Source organism: Pelophylax lessonae (assembly GCF_965119305.1).
Source record: "Pelophylax lessonae genome assembly, chromosome: 1".
Taxonomy (NCBI): Eukaryota; Metazoa; Chordata; class Amphibia; order Anura; family Ranidae; genus Pelophylax; species Pelophylax lessonae.
The window spans coordinates 736635653-736658753 of record NC_138768.1 but is presented as its reverse complement, the minus strand read 5'-3'; the positions used below and the strand labels follow the sequence as shown (position 1 = coordinate 736658753).

The 23101-nt window shown below is 43.0% G+C and overlaps 1 protein-coding gene across 3 annotated transcripts in view; it reads right to left on the bottom strand.

The window, feature by feature from the left end:
- The window catches only part of NMU (neuromedin U), a 128096-nt gene that overhangs the window by 14536 nt on the left and 90459 nt on the right, over positions 1-23101 (bottom strand). For 2 of the 3 annotated variants that reach the window (XM_082253961.1, XM_082253962.1), the window contains 2 exons: positions 13142-13216; positions 5153-5206 (listed from right to left, as the gene is read on the bottom strand). In XM_082253961.1, coding sequence (XP_082110087.1) covers positions 5153-5206; positions 13142-13216 — 129 coding nt within the window. The remainder of the gene's footprint in view (positions 1-5152; positions 5207-13141; positions 13217-23101) is intronic. The other variant, XM_082253963.1, reaches the window with a different exon arrangement.

Here is a 23101-nt window from a genome sequence, read left to right as displayed (position 1 = left end):
CCTCTCTTCCCAGTCCACAGCTCACCTGTTCACCAAATCAGAGTTCAAATCTGCACCCCTGTCCACAACCTAACTCTCCCCCTCATCCAGACGTTACACCCCCTGCTGTGGATGGGGTTCAGCTTACACAACCTGCCCCCCCTTCCTACACAGCTCTCTCAGGGGTGGGGGTGGGGTGCGAGTGGGGACTAGAGCCGGATTCCGATGCACCACAGGAAAAAAAATAAAAAATACAGGTAATTGTGGCATCGGACCCAGGGCACCAGCAAACAAATGCCTAGCCCCGCACAAGCCCTGGGTGTCCAGTGATAACACACAAGAGGAAGTATATAATGCAAAAATGTTCTCTACCATCTTCTGTGTTTAGTGACAGAGGACAGGGCTGCTGGAGGAGAAGAAGCGATGTGTCGCCACGTTCCAGCTGAAAAAAGCCCTGGATATACAGTACATACATGTCCACTTCCTGTATTGAGCATACCTTACATACGCAATATTGCCAAAAGTATTGGAATGCCTACACGCACATGAACTTTAACCTCCCTGGCGGTATGATTCTGTCAGGAATTCTGTTCCAAAAGCGGTACAATTCTTTTCATGGAAATTTGGCGTTATGTATTATAGGCCTACAATTCTTAGTAATTACTGACTTAAACCTGACCAAAACAAGTCTCTAGTAGACATCCCAGATGTGATAAATTTGAAACACAAACACGTGAATTATAATCGAATCAATAATATTATTTTATTATTTAATATATAATATATATAATAAAATTATATTATTGATTAGATTATAATTCATGCGTTATATATTATATATATGTGTATATATATATATATATATATATATATATATATATATATATATATGTGTGTGTGTGTATATAGATATATATATATATATATATGTGTGTGTGTGTATATATATATATATACACACATATATATATATATATAAATATATATATATATATATATTTGCATATATATATATATATATATATATACATATATATATATATGCATATATATATATATATATATATATATATATATGCATATATATATATATATATATGCATATATATAATATAAAATGTGTTATGTGTTTTGTGCAACTTTTTTTTTTTTTTTTTTTTAATTTCCCTCCCTAGTTCCGCTCCCATGCAGCATTGCTGCTGCAGGGAACGGAACTAGGAAGTCCTCCTACCGACAGACGAGCGGCGGAGATCTCACTGGCGGTCACAGCAATGAGAGCTCATCGCTGGATCGCCAGGATAAGGTAAGAGACGCTCCGCTGCGCTGTCTGCAAAGCTCTGCCATTCACCCCGAGCGTGACTCGGGGATACCGCTAATAGCAGAAAATTCCTACCCCGAGTCACGCTCGGGGATACCGCTAAGGCGGTTAATGGTATCCCATTCTTAGCCTGTAGGGTTCAATATTTAGTTGGTCCACCCTTTGCAGCTATAACAGCTTCAACTCTTCTGGGAAGGCTGTCCACAAGGTTTAGGAGTGTGTCTATGGAAATGTTTGACCATTCTTCCAGATGCGCATTTGTGAGGTCAGGCACTGATGTTGGACGAGAAGGCCCTGCTCGCAGTTTGCGCTTGAATTCATCCCGAAGGTGTTCTATCGGGTTGAGGTCAGGACTCTGTGCAGGCCAGTCAAGTTCCTCTACCCCAAACTCACTCAGTCATGTCTTTATAAACCTTGTTTGGGCACTGGTGCGCAGTCATGTAGGAACAGGAAGGGTCATCCCCAAACTGTTCCCTCAAAGTTGGGAGCATGAAATTGTCCAAAATGTCTTGGTATGCTGACGTCTTAAGAGTTCCCTTCACTGGAACTAAGGAGCCAAGCTCAATCCCTGAAAAACAACCCCACAGCATTCACAGCACCCTCCACCAAATGATTTGGACCAGTGCACAAAGCAAGGTCCAGAAAACAGTTGAAGCTGTTATAGCTGCAAAGGGTGGGCCAACTCAATATTGAACCCTACAGACTAAGACTGAGAGTCCATTAAAGTTCATGTGCATGTAAGGCAGGCATCGCAATACTTTAGGTAATATAGTGTATTTCAAATTGTGCTGGAGAATCAGTTGGTACACCTACCTCAAAGTGTGTTGGAAAGCCGTTGAGTAGTAATAGTAATACTTAAAGAACTGATTGCTGTGCATTTTTTAAAAATCCAACATTGTAGGAACCATAATGCCAGCAGCTATCAAGGGGAGGGGTCGACAGTAAAAAAAAATATAAAAAATTTGGATTCATTGCTTTGTTTATAAATCATACAGTCCTTATGTGCCTATTTTATATAAAGACTTTCCGTAATAATGCAAGAAAAACATTGATATAAGGCTCGGTTCACATATATGCGATGCGGGAAGGCTGCGAATTTGCAGCCTGTTCCCGCATCGCACACGCACCCCCGGCAGTTCACACTGCCATATGCGATACGCTGGGGGTGTCAATGTAATCTTAACGACACCCCCAGTTTGATCGCATATCGCAGTGCGATCGTGCAGTTCGCAAAGGATCGGATCGCACAAGTGTGAACCGCTGTGCGATCCGATCCTGATGCGGCAGCAAAAATGCCTCCTGTGCGTGTTTGCTGCGGGTGCGATGCGAATTTAGCCATACAAACTGTATGGCTAAACTCGCACCGCACAGCTGATCGCATGTAATGTCGGAGCAGTGCGCTCCGACATTACATGCGAACCCCGCACATGCAGAAGTGTGAACCGGGGCTAACCCTCCATTTTTATATAATAAATACTTGGGGGTTGAAGAACAATATGAATTTCATAAAGGGTTGATAAGCTAAACGTTTGGAGTCCCCTGTGATACTCCTAACTAGCGATGAGCCGAACACCCCCCTGTTCGATTCGCACCAGAACATCTCGAACAGGGGAAATGTTCTAGCAAACATGCAAACTCCATTAATGTCTTTGGGACACGAACATGAAAAATCAAAAGTCCTCAATTTAAAGGCTTAAATGCAAGTTATTTGCCCAAAAAAGTGTATGGGGACCTGGGTACTGCCCTGAGGGACATGAATCAATGCAAAAAATACATTTTTAAAACGATCGTTTTTACAGGAGCAGTGATTTTAATAATACTTAAAGTGAAACAATAAAAATAAAAAATTCCTTTAAATATCGTTCTTGGGGGGCCCCCTTAATGTGCTTGTAAAGTGGCGCATTTGTGTGATGTATGTAGCCTGCTGCAGCAATACTGACGTTTCTAAAGGCAAAAATGTCATTTAAACTTGCTCGCGGCTGTAATATATTGTCGGCTCCCAGCAATACAGATTTAAAAAATGAAAAAAACAGCGTGGGCCCCCCCCCCAAAATCCATACCAGGCCCCTTGGGTTTGCAGGGGGGAGGCTTATCGGAATCTAGAACCCCCCTTTAACAAGGGGGCCCCCAGATCCTGCCCCCCCATATGAATGGATATCGGGTACATTGCCCCTACCCATTCACCAAAAAAGTGTACAAAAAGAAAAAAGACAAAAGCCAGTTTTGGAGAAGTCCTTTATTAAAAAATAAAAAAATAGTGTCCCCCGATGATCAGTTGCCCACCCGCCTGAAAAACAGAAAAAAAAAGAAGCTCCAGCTTCTTTGGACGCTTCCCACACTATGAACTGTTTTGAGTTTGACAGCTCTTTTATAGGGATCTGACGTCACAAGCAGCCCCACAATGCACTGCTCAGTTGCAGTGAATAAATTACTGACGTCATGTAATCTATTCACTGCACCTGAGCAGTGTGTTGTGGGGCGGCACGTGACATCAGATCCCTATAGGGGCGGTCAAACTGAAAACAGCTCATAGTGCGGGAAGTGTCCGAAGAAGCAGGAACTTCATTTGTTTTTCTATTTTTCGGGCAGGTGGGTGACTGATCATCAGGGGACACTATGGTTTTATTTTTTAATAAAGGACTTGTCCAAAACTGGCTTTTGTCTTTATTTGTTATGTACACTTTTTCGGTGAATTTGTAAGGGTACGATGTGCCCAATATCCATTCACATGGGGGGGGGGGCGGGATCTGTGGGCCCCTTGTTAAAGAGGGCTTCCAGATTCCGATAAGCCTCCACCTGCAGACCCCCACAGCCCAGGGTTGTCGGGAAGAGACCCCTGTCCCCATCAACATGGGAGCAAGGTGCTTTGGGGTGGAGGGGCAGAGGCCCCCCTGCCCCAAAGCACCCACCCCCCCATGTTGAGGGCATGTGGCCTGGTATGGTTCAGGGGGGGGGCGCTCGCTCACCCCCACCTCCATCCTAGTCAGCCAGGCTGTGTGCTCGGATAAGGGTCTGGTATGGATTTTAGGGGGGACCCCACGCCGTTTATTTAAAAAATGTTGGCGAGGGGTTCCCCTTAAAAACTATACCAGACCCGAGGGGCCTGGTATGGACTGGGGGGGACCCATGCCATTTTTTTCAGCAATACTGACATAAACTTATATAAACTGAAGTGTGTGTATATATATATATATATAACTTTGTGGTATACACTGCACTATCTGACCAAAGCAAAAATCTCTCTCCCTGCCAGCAATGTGTTATTAAGTATAGAATTCCCCTTATAAATCACCCGCTGGCCAAGGGATTTTAACTCACAACCTCACAATTGCAAGCCTGGCATCCTACCACCTACACCACCGTCAAGCATGCTTAGGCTGAGCACACTCTCCCTGTCTAACTAACTAACTTCTATCTCACCCTACACACAGTGGATGAGATAGAAGTTAGGGAGAGTGTGTTCAGCCTAAGCAGGCTTGACTGTGGCGTAGGTGGTAGAATACCCAGCTTGCAATTGAGATGGTTGTAGGCTTGATTCCCCTAGCCAGCAGGTGATTTGTTGGAATCAGAGGTCAGAGTCCATGATAATGTGGGAACTTGAAGTTCCTGCAAAGAAGCCCATTTGTATTTGTTCGTCATTCGACAAACAAGCAAACAGCCAATGTTCGACTCGAAGCTCACCCCTACTCATAACCTATAAGAGTGGCACACTGCATATTGTGAAGAATTTCAATAGTCAGATTAAATTCTATAATGACCACCCTATTTGACAACTTGGTTTAAAAAACAGCATTCCACATTGTTTTCATTGTTTCAGATTTGTACATTCTTTTTGTGAAAAAAATAATTAATTACCCTGAACACAAAGTAGCCTCTGCTTAGAACACCTCCAGGTCCCTGGATCTCCTCCTAAAATTAGGAAAAAACAGTAAGTTGTTTTCTAGTTTCTTGATCAGCAGACCATAAATTAAAAAGACAAAGGTATAACTTTCCAATAAAGTGGTTAACATTTTGTAAATACCTAGATACAGAAATATTAAAGTGTAACTGGCACCCATAAACAGCGACTGTACCCATTTTCTGTGCTTCATGCTCACATTTTCCATAACTATTGATGCTGTAATGGACTTAAATTTTAAACGTGAAAAATACTTACCCCATGCTGAAAGTATATGTCAATAAAGAACCCATGGCATGGTATGTGGAAGTGATGATAACACATTGGAAGTTCCACATACTGTCTGCATCTTTGAGTATGTAGGCTTCCAAGACATAAGTATTATCACAGTGAATATGGTGACATTATGGGAGCCATTGAATTATACATGTGCTTAGATCAATAAAACAATGTTCTACACTACTTAGACTGTCATTTCACAATATGTGTTGTGTCCCATATATTTTGATTGGCATACTTTGGAATCTCTGTGCCATTGTGAAATAAAGATACATTCTGCACACATACAATGAAGATGAAGCACAAACCCACGAGTCACATGGTAAATTGAGTAAGAACAATGACTGTCTATAGTTCTTTAAATAAATACATGATTACATGGACAAGATTTTAAAGCTCATTATGTGACTAAATTAATCTAGCTATCTTAGCATGTGATCGATTTCAACTATTATTGTAATGTGTTTGTTCACAAAGCACTGGAAGCTCAAAAATGTATTTTTCTAAGCCTTTGTGTTTAGCAGAGGAACTCATGCACAGGTTATACATAATTCAGGGTTCTGTGACTATGTATGTATTGTTAAGAAAAAGTATAGTGTATTTTCAGTGAGCACCTATTTTGAGTTATTTTTACAATATTTACCTTTAAAAAAAAAAAAAAGCTGTGACATTTGCAAAATAGCCACTAGAGGCACTGGAGGCACACAGAAATTGCACAATGGCTGTACAATTACTAACTGCATGATAACTGTTGAGATAATAATAAAAACGAGGACCAATGCGCTAACTGAGGGGTCTGACTCTGTGTATAATCGGTGATATAAATCAAATAGTAAATAGTGAATATACCAGAAAAACCTGCCAATCTTAACCAGTGTCCCCACCGTGACTATCAATGTGCTAATAAATAAAAAATCGGCGCTAATTCAAATGAAGATACCTCAAATATATCGTGCTATATGTGAACAAAATATAATGCAATAATATAGGTGACAAAATCCATAAATGTATCCGTTGCAATAAAAATTATAATAAAAATCCAAATAAATTGATTACGGTGCAGAAAAAATGACAAGTCCAAATAGATGTCCAAATAAATAGTGCTAATCAGCAATCCTGAGTGTGTAAAAAAGAATCTTCCAATATGACATCAATCTTTGTGTTCAAATTAAATACTTGCATAATGTTCCTCTTATCACTCAAAACAAACAGGTGTGTAGTTTGGTGTGTATTGAGGTAAGCGGCCACTACACACCTATTTGTTTTGAGTGATAAGAGGAACATTTTGCAAGTATTTAATTTGAACACCAAGAATGATGTCATATTGGAAGATTCTTTTTTACACACTCAGGATTGCTGCTTAGCACTATTTATTTGGACATCTATTTGGACTCGTCATTTTTTCTGCACCGTAATCAATTTATTTGGATTTTTATTATAATAATTTTTATTGCACCGGATACATTTATGGATTTTGTCACCTATATTATTGCATTATATATTGTTCACATATAGCACGATATATTTGAGATATCTTCATTTGAATTAGCGCCGATTTTTTGTTTATTAACACAACTGTTTAGATAAGATATCAACCACACAGCATGTCTATTGTTTTAAATCAGAGTGCATTGCTTTCAATCAGTCAGCCAACTCATAGGCTGGGCATGGATGAATCTTTTTTTTTTAATTCAGACAGCGGGCCAAACGAAAAAAAAAAATAAAAAATATCAGATCTCTGTGTAACAGAACCATGACCCACACTGTACTTGTGGTCTTCTGTCAGTATACGGCTTCCTCCCAGTCGTGAACATAGATATCAAATCCTAGCTGCCCCCATTCAAAGCTAGCCAGCAACTTAGCTTGTACAAGTTAAGGGACTTTCTCTTTATTGAACAGTTTCACACTCAATTTACACACACATGAGCACATTTCCCTCCTGATCAAATTACCCCATCAGGTCAGGGGTTGCCTGATTACATTATCATATGCAGATGAAATTGTATACAGAAATAGAATTAACCTGAACTAATTATCTAGCCATTTGGACAGACACAATATGTGAGTTCATTAACTCAAAAGACAAACAATAGGGAGAGCCTTTCTCTGATAACAAAATACAATACACATTATGATAAGTATTATAACAGAGTAAATCAGCAAAATTACGATGTGTGGAAGACAGGTTGTCTAGCTGATGATAATGAGTCAGACTGTGTGAAGCCTTATTGGCAATAGGCAGCTGGGCTTAGAGTCCCAGAGTCTTCATATATTCTTTGAGATATATTGTTGACAAATATTAGTGTCCCATTTAAGTAATCCAAACCATTAGGTATCTGACTTTCACTCCCAGTGACGGGGAGTACCATCACATATCTTCCCCCCAAAGGTAGACTAACCAGGTACCAGACCTCCAATCGGTCTGTGCCTGAGTTAGTCGGGTAACAAGTCCCAATGAGTCAATCCCTCATGGCAGCTTCCTTGACAAGGTTCTGCATAGTTTGTCCCGGCAGGGCGCATGGAGCTCTCATAGCCGATCAGTCTGTGGAAGTCTGGTTTGGGCAGGCCAGACTGAGCTTCTTGGTCACCCTGTGTCCCTAATAGACAAATAGACAAAGGGTGACTTACACATAAGAGGGGCCTAGGGGGCGGACAGAGGTATTTCCCATCCTCTCTAAGGTCAGCTGTTTTCCACGCGCCCCCCAACCAAAGTGACTCCCGTCACATCTCTCCCCTTTCGGAAGGAGACTAACACAGGAGGGGTACCCCAAACGGGTTGACTTTGAAGGTGGTCTGTAGTTTCAGTCTCCCAATGTCTGTACCCACACAGAACCCCAAGCCAATTGTCCTGAACAGAACATTACTCACCCAGCCAACCTCTGCCTCTCCTGTAGAACATACCCGCTGTGGGGGAGAAGTGTGGACTGGCCCTTTTCCCTAGAGTCCTTATAGCTGCTGGAGAGAATACAGGGTGGCTGGGCTCAATCCCTCATGCTGTTGGGGACCTGGGCTGACTGCCCAGCATCCCTGGGATATAGAGGTGAAAACCACAGTCCCATACACTACCACAGCAACACCATCTTTTGTATGTTGAGGGCAGAGACCAGCCGCACTCTGCTCGGTTGCCAGCTCTTCTGCTGGGTTGGTGTCATCATTCTGGGGCACCGTCTGCTGCTGGGAAGGGGAGTCTGCTGATCCATTTTCATTACCTGCATCTGGTGGTTGGGACAACTTTTCTCTGGTACTGTCTCCCAGATGCACAGATCCTGGCTGAGGAGGGAAGACAGTTTTCTGACAGCTCTGACTGACTGTTGGGGATTGAGGACAACAATCTCCTCTCCCTTCTCACTCTGTGCCTCCAGAACTGCCACAGTTGTGGGGCAGAGTTCGTTGACTCTCTGTCCGGCTGCCAGCGCTTCAGCTGGAGAAGTTTTGTGTAACTCCACAAATGCTGCTGGAAGGAAATCCCATGTCCCTGTCAGTGGTCTAGCAGAAAGGTCAGCTGCCTATTCTGTCAGGGAGGCTGAAGCTGCTGTTGGTGTTGGGCAGCACTCAGTGATGTTAGGCCCTGATGCCAGCTGTTCTGCAAGAAAGTAAATGAAAAGTCAGTGGCCTTGCACACATCTTCCTGGGTCACCAATTGTTGCAGGCAGAGGTCAGCAGTGCTATGCCTGGATGGCTGCTCTTCTGCTGTAGGCTCACTAGGATGTTTCGCCTCAGCAGAAAAGTCTAGTAAATCCCCATCCTCTGGAATTGCTGAAAGTCCAGGACACAGGCTGGTGGCACTCGGGCCCAGTGCAACACTTTGGCGGGTGATTTATCATCAATATCATCCTCCGATAGAAAGTCAATTAAATCTGTGATCTGTGGTTGGGGAATGAAGATGGCTTCCTCTTCTCCCATACCTTTATCCAGCAGTTGAACAGACGCATTCCTCCATCCAAGCTCGTCCTGTGCAGAAACAGGTTCATCAAGGTGAGTCAGCACTTGCTGCATACTCCAAAAGACCTCCGCATCCAAAACCATGGGTGCAGGTGAGCAAAGCACACTATTACTGTGCCACATTGTCGATTCTTCAGTCAGGATTTCTGGACTGTCAGCTGGTACTTCTGGATATTCCCAGGCAAGGGGAGCCCAGGCCCGGCGCTGAGCAGAGTCTAGCAGCCGTCTGTAGGCGATCTCCAGCTCCCATTCCTGAATGGCCAGAAACTACAAATCTTCCAGTACCCAGAACACTTCCGAGATGTTCAGGATGTCTTCTCTGTAATCCTCAATTTCCTCTTACCGCCACTCCAAATCGCCCCCAAAGTCGGGGTCCTTGGACAGCCTCTCTAGTAACAGCCCCGGGCCACAGTAGCAAAAGCCTTCTGTTGGGCTGTTTTCCGCTTTCCATGGGCACACTTGGGTTACATACCAGCGGAGGGCTCTGTAGCTCTCGTCCAACAGCATCTCCACTTGGACCAGCCTGCTTAACTCAGCTTTCCATTCCTGGTGTGGCTGTCTCCTGAAAAACACCATTCGAACTTCGTACTGCGACCAGTACCTTTCCTGGAAGGAGGGGAGGATTTTTCCCTGGTGTCGCTGCTCACGGGCTATCGCTTCCTTCCAGAGTTCCCAGAGGATTCCATCATACCATCCTAGCTGGACCTTCTCTGACACTGGTCACCTGTGCTGTAGCCGCATCTCTCGCAACCTCCTTCTGAATTCCTCTTCCATGGCAGCTTATATCTGTACCTCTCCTCTTCTGCTATCCGGACCTTGGATCCCGGTGGAGGTTTGGATGTCCCAGACTGCAGGAAGCATCCCACTGCTTGCCACCAATATAACGGAAACCACGACCCACACTGTGTTTGTGGACTTCCATCAGTATTGTTGTGTTTGTTGTGACTTCCTCCCAGTCTTGAACATGGATATCAAATCCTTGCCGCACTCTATACAAAGCTAGCCGACAACTTAGCTTTTACAAGTTAAGGAACCTTCTCTTTATTGAACGGTTTCACACTCAATTTTTACACATATGAGCACATCCCCTTCTTGATCAAATTACCCCATCAGGTCAGGGGTTGCCTGATTACATTATCTTATGCAGATGAAATTGTATACAGAAGTAGAATTACCTGAACTAATTATCTAGCCATCTGGACAGACACAATATGTGAGTTCATTAACAATTAACAATGGGACAGACAGGCTTAACAGAATCCACATCACACCTCAATAGACAAACAATAGGGAGAGCCTGTCTCTGACAACAAAATAAAATACACATTATTACAAGTACTTTGTATAAACAAAGAGTAAATCAGCATAATAAAAAAAAAAAAAAAGAACAGATCTGTGTAACGGAACCATGACCCACACTGTACTTGTGGACTTCCGTCAGTATACGGCTTCCTCCCAGTCGTGAACATAGATATCAAATCCTAGCCGCCCCCATACAAAGCTAGTCGGCAACTTAGCTTGTACAAGTTAAGGAACCTTCTCTTTATTGAACAGTTTCACACTCAATTTATACACATATGAGCATGTTTCCCTCGTAATCAAATCACCCCATCAGGTCAGGGGTTGCCTGATTACATTTTCATATGCAGATGAAATTGTATACAGAAATAGAATTAACCTGAACTAGTTATCTAGCCATCTGGACAGACACAATATGTGAGTTCATTAACTCAAAAGACAAACAATAGAGAGAGCCTGTCTCTGATAACAAAATACAATACACATTATGATAAGTATTGTCACAGAGTAAATCAGCAAAATTACGATGTGTGGAAGACAGGTTGTCTAGCTGATGATAATGAGTCTGACTGTGTGAAGCCTTATTGGCAATAGGTAGCAAGGCTTAGAGTCCCAGAGTCTTCATATATTCTTTGAGATATATTGTTGAGAAATATTACTGTCCCATTTGAGTAATCCAAATTATTAAGTATCTGTCTTTCACTCCCAGTGATGGTGAGTACCGTCACACTCTGCATCCACACAATCAAGACAGACAGAGGAATCCATTCCACTGAGACACTATATTTTGACAGTGGGGACAATCTGCTGTCAGAATACACTGTTTGGAACCCGCAGCCAATTGTTAATTGAGGAAAATGTTCCAACAATCCTAATTTGTTCAGTTCCTACTGAACCCTCCAAGTTCTGATTCATCTATAGCCAGCTAAAGACTTGCATTATGAGAAGGAGTACTAAACACTTTGTATAACTGCAAAGCAGGAAGCAGTCTGGATATGTAACAACACATATGGTTTCCCTTAGGTTTTGGTATCATTACAGATAATCTGAGTACATTCTCTTAAAAAGTTTTTTGAGTTATTGGAAAATGCCCACATTATTAGTCTGTGGTCTGCTGTCTATGCGTAGCTACACATTCCCTCTTTACATATTTGTTACCTTTTCAGACCCTTGCTACATATTAAATAAAATATACTCTATAATTAGGCCACATCTAGAATCTAGTGTTATATATCTCTAAAAAAATAGAGAAAAGTACTCTACAAGGGACAGAAGATGACTCACATTTATACGAGAACAGGCAAAGCCACCGTTTTTCCAGACTTGGTATGAGATTTGCTTAACTTTTGATAAATTACATTTTGCCCAACCCTGCTTTACTCAACATCTCTTGAAAAAAAAAAACATGGAATTCAGTTTTCCAACATGGTGGACAATCTCTACCTGAAACAGTTATCACTTTCTAACACTTTTCAGGGGACTTTCATTGCTAAGTAATTAAGCCTTATATAACTTGATTATTGAGAACAATGCTTGGTTTGATTGCATTATGTGCATGGATGGCCTATTAATCACCAATAATTTTTGTGTTGTTGTCTTCTAAAAAGTTATCATTTTAGTGTTTTATAGATCTACAGTGAGAATTAAAGGGATTGTAAAGGCAAAAGGTTTTGTTTATCTTAATGCATTCTATGCATTAAGATAAAAAAAACTTCTTTGTGCAGCAGCCCCCCTAATACTTACCTGAGCCCATCTCTATACAGTGATGTTGCAGGAGTGTCTCAGCTGCCCTGGACTCCCTTCTTCATTGGCTGAGACAGCAGCGCAGTGGGATTGGCTCCCGCTGCAGTCAAAGTCACTCAGCCAATCAGGAGAGAGAGAGAGGGTGGGGCCGGGGTGCTGACCTGAATGGATGCAGGGAGCTGCGGCTTGGCTTAGGTCCCCTATAGCAAGCTGCTTGCTGTGGGGGAACTCAACAGGGGGGAGGGGCCAGGAGCATCGAAGAGGGACCCAAGAAGAGGAGGATCGGGGCCACTCTGTGCAAAACCATCACACAGAGCAGATAAGTATAACATGTTTGTTATTTAAAAAAAAAACAAAAAGAAAACTTTACAATCACTTTAAGCCAGAATCACTTTTACAATACATTTTACAATAGTGTTTTAAAATTGGAATGTAAGACTATCGGGGCATAGCTGAATCTGTGTAAGTCTTTTCCAACATTTTACCACTAAAGCAGAAGGTTCTATATGGAAAAGGTTTAAACCATTTCACTGTGTATGCTGCGTGTAAACATATTTATATAATCTACATTCTATACAAAAATGACACAAACATGGGATCTTTATAGAACCACAAACTGGGGTAATATTTGAAAAAGAAAATAAAAGAAACAGGATGATAATGCATAAAATACGGTTACATACTTCAGGTTTCAATCTCTTCATCCTTCTTTCATGAAGTTGAGGAACGATTTGCAGCAAAGGATGCAGAACAGACGACTGAGAGGACATGAAGACAGACAAATGAGCAACAATGGACCTTTGAGTGCACAGGATGTCTTTTTTTGTAGTTACACTGACCCAAAACACTTACAAACTAACATACAAACATTATATATGATTCTAAAGAAAATACAAAATCACCACTCATGGTTACAGTTTATGGCCTTTCCAAATAAAATGACAGATTGCAGCTGTTGTCAAGACTGAAATAACCAAAATGGCATAGTTCTGTTTTGATTGAACTGATTCTGTGATTATGCCAACGTGTGCCTGTTCCGGAACAAACAAGAAGGAGCACATTACAGATAATGTAATATGAATAACAAAGGAGTGCAGAGGATATGACATTGACCAGGATGCGTAAAAGGGCGCAAAGGGTATGATGGCAGACAATATGTGAATGAGATAAGTGAGGAAGATATGAAAGAACCCCATATGTAAAGCAGAGGGTGTGGAGGGTATGACAGTGGCCAGTATGTGCAGGAGAGGTGTGCAGAGGGTATGATTGTGGGCAATATGTGAAGGACGAAAATTGCAGAGGGTGTGATGGCAGGCAGTAAGTGCATGACAGAAGTGTGGAAAGTATGACTGCAGGAAGTATGTGCATGAAAGAAGTGTGGAAGGTATATCAGTGGGCAGTCTATTCAGGAGAGGAGTGCAGAGGGTATGATGGTGGCAGTATATGCAGAAGTGAATCGCAAAGGGCAGTATGTGCAGAAGAGATTGGCAAAGGGTAGTATGTGCAGGAGAGGAATGTGGAGGGAACGAGGGTAGGCAGTATTTGTAGGGAAGGTACAGTATATGGAAGATCGGATGGCAAGCAGTATGAGCAGGAGAGGAGTAATGAGAGAATAACAGCAGGCAGTATGTTCAGGAGAAAAGGGTGGGAATATGACAGTGGGCAGGTAGCTATAAGAGAAATAACAGAAAAAAAACTTGTAAATATTGTGTTGAACATGAAATTATGGAGGCGGGACATTAAAGCAGTAATGGCAATGAAGCAGTGTGCTAGGGAGCCAGGAGGGGTCTATAGAGGAGTCAGAAGACATGTGTGGGGAAACCAGGACGGGGGGGGGGGGTGTTTATGGGTTTGGGGGCTTTTAGAATGGTATCAGTGTGCAGGAGAGATGTGATGATTAATGGCAGGGTATCAATCAGAATGTGTATTTGTGCAAAAGAGCCAGGAGCTATTTGTGGGAGAGTCAGGAAGGAACAGTGTGTGTGTACAGAGAAGCTTGTGCAGTGTGTATGTACATAATCCAGGTCCCTATGGCTATGGCTGCACTAAAGTATGCTTTAAACCAGGTTTAACAAACAAGTCGCCAGTATTAGAAAAGGCTACCCAAACCACAGCATTTCAAAGCAATATGCTTTGCATCATAATAAGAACCTGAAGGGTACTTTATTTTTGGGTATAGACAGATTTACTAGTAGTTGGAGAGGGAGTAGTGTAGCTAGAGAAATTCTAAAGTTAGAGACTTGGTGGATCTATTCAGCCAAGATATATGTCCCGTTCGGAATGAATGTTGAGTGGGACGTTTAATGCGTTTATTAGGAATAGCTAAACCTATATTTTGTATATTTTTATACATATACTGTATATACATACACGATTTTTTGAATTTTTGGATGTAAATTTTATTCTGATTAGATTTGTTTTTTTGTTTTATTTTTATATATACAGTATCTCACAAAAGTGAGTACACCCCTCTCATTTTTGTAAATATTTTATTATATCTCTACGGTGACAACACTGAAGAAATGATACTTTGCTACAATGTAAAGTAGTGAGTTTACGGGTTGTATAACAATGTAAATTTGCTGTCCCCTCAAAATACCTCAATACACAGCCATTAATGTCTAAACCGCTGGCAACAAAAGTGAATACACCCCTAAGTGTCCAAATTGAGCCCAAAGTGTCAATATTTTGTGTGGCCACCATTATTTTCCAGCACTGCCCAAACCCTCTTGGTCATGGAGTTCACCAGAGCTTCACAAGTTGCCACCGTAGTCCTCTTCCATTCCTCCATGAAAACATCACAGAGCTGGTGGATGTTAGAGACCTTGTGCTCCTCCACCTTCCGTTTGAGGATGCCCCACAGATGCTTAATAGGGTTTAGGTCTGGAGACATGCTTGGCCAGTCCATCAAGTTTACCGTCAGCTTGTTTACCAAGGCAGTGGTAATCTTGGAGATGTGTTTGGGGTTGTTATGTTGTAATACTGCCCTGCAGCCCAGTCTCCGAAAGGAGGGGATCATGCTCTGATTCAGTATGTCACAGTACATGTTGGCATTCATGGTTCCCTCAATGAACTGTAGCTCCCCAGTGACGGCAGCACTCATGCAGCCTCAGATCATGACACTCCCACCACCATGCTTGACTGTAGGCAAGACACACTTGTTTTTGTACTGCTCACCTGATTGTTGTCACACACGCTTGACACCATATGAACCAAATAAGTTTATCTTGGTCTCATCAGACCACAGGACATGATTCCAGTACTTAGTCCGCTTGTCTTCAGCAAATTGTTTGTGGGCTTTCTTGTGCATCATCTTTAGGAGAGGCTTCCTTCTGCCATGCAGACCAATTTGATGCAGTGTGCAGTGTATGGTCGGAGTACTGACAGGCTGACCCCCCACCCCATCAACCTCTGCATCAATGCTGGCAGCACTCATACGTTTATTTCCCAAAGACAAACTCTGGACATGACGCTGAGCATGTGCATTCAACTCCTTTGGTCGATCATGGCAAGACCTGTACTGAGTGGAACCTGTCCTGTTAAACCGCTGTATGGTCTTGGCCACTTTGCTGCAGCTCAGTTTCTGGGTCTTGGCAAACTTCCTTTAGCCTAGGCCATCTTTATGCAGAGCAACAATTCTTTTTTCAGATCCTCAGAGAGTTCTTTGCCATGAGGTGCTATGTTGAACTTCCAGTGACCAGTATGAGAGAGTGAGAGCGATAACACTAAATTTAACACACCTGCTCCCCATTCACACCTGAGACCTTGCAACACTAACGAGTCACATGACACCGGGGAGGGAAAATGGCTAATTGTGCCCAATTAGGAGATTTTCACTTAGGGGTGTACTTACTTTTGTTGCCAGAGGCTTAGACTTTAATGGTTGTGTGTTGAGCTATTTTCAGGGGAGAGCAAATTAAAGCAATTAAAGCAAAGCTGTACACTCACTACGTTACATTATAGCAAAGTGACATTTCTTCAGTGTTGTCACATGAAAAGATTTAATAAAATATTTACAAAAATGTGAGGGGTGTACTCTCTTTTGTGAGATACTGTACTTTTTTTATTTATTATTTCGCCTATATATTGTGATAGTGTAATGTGTGATGGAGCTATGTCCCAGTCAGCATTTTTTTATTTATTCATTTCTATTTTAGTTTCCTTTCCTCTTAATAATTGGGATTAGCAAAATATTGTTAGTTCCTTTATTATTATGTTTTAGATTAACTTGGTTTCATTAATGTTTGTCTATAGCCTGCGCGCCTACCTTAAATGTGAGGCTTGATGGTGTAATTTTCTGCATATGGACCGCACAGGTCACATATGCCTCATTGATATGGATAGAGTGTTCCCTCCCTTTCCTGTCAGTGGGACGCAACTAATGACATAGCCACCGCCCTGGGTAGTCCTATAAATACTTTGTGCTGACCACGCCCCTGAGGACGGCATTGATGATGAAACGCATAGAAAGGAGTTGTGACGTGACGTCACTGCGTACTGGAACATGGCAGCCATCTTTTTGGTTGGAAACAATTGGTTTCCTTTTTTCATGCCTGAATAATTTTGTGACCAAGTGAGTGTTACTTTTTAACCCAATTAAAAAATTTTATTTGAACATACTACAATATAATATGTCCCTTCTTATGCTTTTTCATTTGATGAGATTGGTAAAGACACTGATGGAAGCCGAGTAACATTCCCTTAAGAAGAAGTCGGAGACCTTAATCCAGTGATACTATCCCAGGATTGTTCTGACTGTGCTCCATTTCTCGATTGACCTTCCTTGGTGGGCGTCCACAGTAAGGGGTAAGGGGTAAGAGGCAGTGTGAATAGGTGTTTGTTACAACTTCTCTTTGGATACCCCTTTTTCTTTTACTTTATCAAACATACAGCGTTCATGTGTAAACTTACTATGATATTATTTGGAATGATACATTGTTATTCATACTGATCAGAGCTGCACTTTGTCTGATATTTTCACTGTGCTGCTATGCCCAAGTTGCCTTGCACTACAGCAGAGCTGATTGGGAAGAAACCAGATGAACATGGATAAAACTGTTTTCCCTTTAACCCAGCAGCCACTAAAGGATGGCAGGAGTAGCATAGAGAGAAGGGAGAGAGGTGAGGGATGTGTAGTCTGAAAAAATAGATTCTCTGTACTCTACAGGAATTTTGGACCGCAGGGAGCAGATATAGTGAGGAGGGGAGCCAGGGACAGGCAGGAGCCTAGCTGGGGAATATGAAGTCTCTCGAGTCCTGAGGCCCTCCTACAGGAAGTGTCTGCTAAGAGATGGATGGGAATAGGGAAAGTCACAGTACAGTACAATAGGATGGGATTGGGCAAAAGAGGGGGAAAGCGAGGTAGTTGAGGGTACCAGGTGGTCAGACAAACAGGAAGAAGAAGCAGAAATCACTACTGGTTGCAGATTTTACCCGATGGTAAAACAAAACTCAGATATATTATTAAGGAAAGTAATTGGAAAGCATGAAGAGTGACACAAACGAGAATAACAATTTTGACAAAACAAAACTCTAATTTAGTTTTTATATTATTAAGGAAAGTAAATGGGAAGCATAATGCGTGACATAACAGAGTATTTTCCTTCAGAATTTACCCAGAGATCTTCCTTTTACTTTTACAGAAGCCCATTTACATTCGTTTATAACAACCACTATCCTTATCACATTTGTCATTAACAGAGCCCTCTAGTAAGTGAGACCTCAGGTAATTTTTATTTGTTTTTTAGATAAATTACCTAGTTTAGATTTGTTTTCTTTTTTTGTTGTACAGCTTTGTGCCCTGTCCTCTTCCTGTGACTAGACCTCCCGTGCGCAGGAGGTCAATATGTTTACATGGGGTGGGTCTTCTTTTTGACAGAAGCGCAGCCTAAAGCCTGAAACTATAAACCCCCTGTGTTCCAGAGGTTCAACAACAGGAGGATGATGGGGCAACCCTGCAGTGGAGATTTCTTTGTATTCACTACTATTCAACCAAATAAGACAGGCAACAAAAGTATCTGCACAGTGTATAAACATGCAATGTCAACTAATGTAAGTATGCAAATTTATGCCACAATTGTAACTGTAGGGCAGATGGATCCTCTAAATACCATCTTACATTTATAAGGGTTACTGTAAAATAATTACCCTGCTGTCAAATTTGTTAGTTTGGTACACAAGATACATGTTGATATACAGTGGGTACGGAAAGTATTCAGACCCCCTTAAATTTTTCACTATTTGTTATATTGCAGCCATTTGCTAAAATCATTTAGGTTCATTCTTCTTCCTCATGAATGTACACATAGCACCCCATACTGACAGAAAAACACAGAATTGTTGACATTGTTACAGATTTATTAAAAAAGTAAAACTGAAATATCACATGATCCTAAGTATTCAGACACTCATATATTTAACTCAGGTGCTTTCCATTTCTTCTGATCATCCTTGAGATGGTTCTACACCTTCATTTGAGTCCAGCTGTGTTTGATTATACTGATTGGACTTGATTAGGAAAGCCACACACCTGTCTATATAAGACCTTCCAGATCACAATGCATGTCAGAGCAAATGAGAATCATGAGGTCAAAGGAACTGCCTGAAGAGCTCAGAGACCGAATTGTGGCAAGACACAGATCTGGCCAAGGTTACAAAAAGATTTCTGCTGCACTTAAGGTTCCTAAGAGCACAGTGGCCTCCATAATCCTCAAATGGAAGACGTTTGGGACGACCAGAACCCTTCCTAGAGCTGGCCGTCCGGCCAAACTGAGCTATCGGGGGAGAAGAGCCTTGGTGAGAGAGGTAAAGAAGAACCCAAAGATCACTGTGGCTGAGCTCCAGAGATGCAGTCAGGAGATGGGAGAAAGTTGTAGAAAGTCAACCATCACTGCAGCCCTCCACCAGTCGGGGCTTTGTGGCCCGATGGAAGCCTCTCCTCAGTGTAAGACACATGAAAGCCCGCATGGAGTTTGCTAAAAAACACCTGAAGGACTCCAAAATGGTGAGAAATAAGATTCTCTGGTCTGATGAGACCAAAATAGAACCTTTTGGTCTTAATTCTAAGCGGTATGTGTGGAGAAAACCAGGCACTGCTCATCACCTGTCCAATACAGTCCCAACAGTGAAGCAAAACCAGGTGTGAAAGACTTGTTGCATCTTTCCCAAAAAGACTCCTGTCTGTATTAAGGCCCGTACACACGTACCGATCGTCGGCATACAAACGTCGGTGGACGAAGGATCTGCCGATTGTACGCGTGTTAGTATGGTGCCTCCGACAGATGTCTGCGCACAATCCGCGGACAAAAGTCTTTCTTGCAAACATGAAAATTTTTGTATGCCGACACCAGAACGGACGATTGTTCGCCTGTCAGTACACAATTCGGCCGACAGACCGCAGATTTGCAAGACTGGGCATGCTCAGAAAATAGAAAACACAGGGAAAGTTAACCATTACATGACATCACTTCTGCAGTCGGCGGACAAAATTCTTGTGCTGTCCTTGTGCTGTCTTTGCACTTTTCAGCAGACACCGACATCCCGGGGAGAAAAGAGGAACATTTGTAAGCCGACCATCGGTACGTGTGTACGGGGCTTTAGATCAAAAGGGGGCTTCTACTAAATACTGAGCAAAGGGTCTGAATACTTAGGACCATGTGATATTTCAGTTTTTCTTTTTTAATAAATCTGCAACAATGTCAGCAATTCTGTGTTTTTCTGTCAGTATGGGGTGCTATGTGTACATTCATGAGGAAGAAGAATGAACTTAAATGATTTTAGCAAATGGCTGCAATATAACAAAGAGTGAAAAATTTAAGGGGGTCTGAATACTTTCCGTACCCACTGTATGTTGATAATATAATGTAGAACTGTGGCCAGGCTTTGGATATTCAAATATTTAAATAAGCATGTAATGGAACAAGGATCCACACTGTTTGTGGGCTTCCTACTAGGGCTGCTGAATATAATCGAAAGATCGATGCATCGCGATTCGACCCTTCGCGATTCTGCATCGATGCGGGTTGCCGGCATAATCGATTAGGAAATTACGTCATCAGCCGCGGACACGCCCTATCGCGCAAGGGAGAAAAAGTCAGAAGATCGGCAGCGGATTGGTGGGTTAGTGGCGGGAGCTTAATAAAAAGGCTCTGCCCCTCCCCTTCCGTCTCTTTGACCCGGGCCGAGGCGCAGCAAGACATCCCCCGCGTGTATCGGCGTCCCACCTGCGGCCTTGCAGCCAAGAAGCCAGCCAGCCAGCCAAGCCACAAGCCAGAAGCCAGTCCACACTCCACAGCACAGGAGCGAGGAGCCCCAAGTGCGTCCCCATCGCAGCCAGCCTCACCGTAGCCGACCGTCCCAGGCCCAGCCGCCGCCACGCCGCCACTGCCAGTGAAGCCAGCTGCCCGACACAGAGCAGCACAGCACCTGTCCTCCTCTGCAATGCAGTGCACAACAAACCACACAGTCACACAGCAGCAGGTATGTACTAGTCCGAACAAATAATTGTATAATCATGACATTCATGGGGGTCTCGTCTGTATCTCTGGGGGATGTCTGATGGGGGGGGGGGGCTGGGACAGGGGACGGTCGGTCGGGGCCCGGGGGTACTGTTCTGCTGTGGCATTCTGGCAGCCAGGGGGCTCTCTCTGAGTGTCAGTGGGGGCCTGGGGGTCTCTGTCAGTGTCAGCTGTGGGGGTCTGGGCAAGGGGGGGACTCACTCAGTGTTTGTCAGTGCTGTGGGGGATTGGGGAAGGTGTGGGACAGTGGGACATCCAGGTCTCTGCCAGTGTCACTGTCAGCTGTGGGGGTCTGGGCAAGGGGGGGACTCACTCTCAGTGTTTGTCAGTGCTGTGGGGGATTGGGGAAGGTGTGGGACAGTGGGACATCCAGGTCTCTGTCAGTGTGTCCGGCTGTCAGCTCAGCTGTGGGGGGAGGGGGGTCTCTGTCAGTGTCACTGTCACAGGCAGCTGTGGGGTAAGGGGGGGCCCCGGGGGTTTTGGCTCAGTGCATGCATAAGAGGGAGTCTGACAGACAGACAGACAGTCATATTTTATGAAAGATGTTGCTTGGTTGACTTGTTGCGGCTTAGTTTACAAGTGGTATTTTTTTTTTTTTTTTTTTAAACACTGACAGAGTTTGGCAACTTACGTCATCCGTCTCCGTCACATACGAGGTAGTATGGTGGTAATGGCAGAAGGAGAAAAAGATCGAGAGATAAAAAATGCACCTAGCGTTTTAAGAGCAAACATCTGGGCACATTTCGGATTTTACGAACACACAGGGAAGCGTGAGTTGGACAAGACACACGCCGTATGTAAAGCCTGTCACACAAAAATTAAATACCTAGGGAATACTACGAACTTGAGAAACCATGTTAGCCGTTTTCACTCTGAGTTAGTAACACCTGTCGCCACCAGCAGTGCCACCACTGCCAAGGAAAGACTGCTAGACCCAGATTAGCCAAGAATTGATGCCATACTGTCAACTTATCCGCCCAACTCAGAAAAAGGGAAGAAACTAACCAAAGCTGTGGCAGCTTTCATCGCCAAGGACCTACGGCCTTACTCAGTTGTGGACAACGCCGGATTTCGCTACCTTGTGAAGACGCTAGAGCCACGTTATAAGATCCCATCACGCAGTCACTTTACAGAAAACGTTATACCTGCGCTCTACCACGACACCAAAGCTCAGGTACTTGCGTCAATGAACTAAGCCAGTCGAGTCGCAATAACGTGTGATTCATGGACTTCAGTCAGCAACGGAGTCCTATGTTACAATAACAGCACATTACGTTACTAAGGACTGGCAGGTCTTGTCACATGTGTTGCAAACAAGAGCCATTTATGAGTCTCACACAGGTGCTCATCTGGCAGAGCTACTGTCTCATGTCGTGGAAGAATGACAGCTGTCTGATAAATCTGTAGTGCTTGTGACTGACAAAGCGGCGAACATGATAGTTGCAGCTCAAGTTAGTAAATTTCCTCATGTTAAATGTTCTGAATGTACACATAGCACCCCATATTGACGGAAAAACACAGAATTGTTGACATTGTTGCAGATTTATTAAAAAAGAAAAACTGAAATATCACATGGTCCTAAGTATTCAGACCCTTTGCTGTGACACTCATATATTTAACTCAGGTGCTTTCCATTTCTTCTGATCATCCTTGAGATGGTTCTACACCTTCATTTGGGTCCAGCTGTGTTTGATTATACTGATTGGACTTGATTAGGAAAGCCACACACCTGTCTATATAAGACCTTCCAGATCACAATGCACGTCAGAGCAAATGAGAATCATGAGGTCAAAGGAACTGCCTGAAGAGCTCAGAGACAGAATTGTGGCAAGGCACAGATCTGGCCAAAGTTACAAAAAGATTTCTGCTGCACTTAAGGTTCCTAAGAGCACAGTGGCCTCCATAATCCTCAAATGGAAGACGTTTGGGACGACCAGAACCCTTCCTAGAGCTGGCCGTCCGGCCAAACTGAGCTATCAGGGGAGAAGAGCCTTGGTGAGAGAGGTAAAGAAGAACCCAAAGATCACTGTGGCTGAGCTCTAGAGATGCAGTCAGGACATGGGAGAAAGTTGTAGAAAGTCAACCATCACTGCAGCCCTCCACCAGTCGGGGCTTTATGGCAGAGTG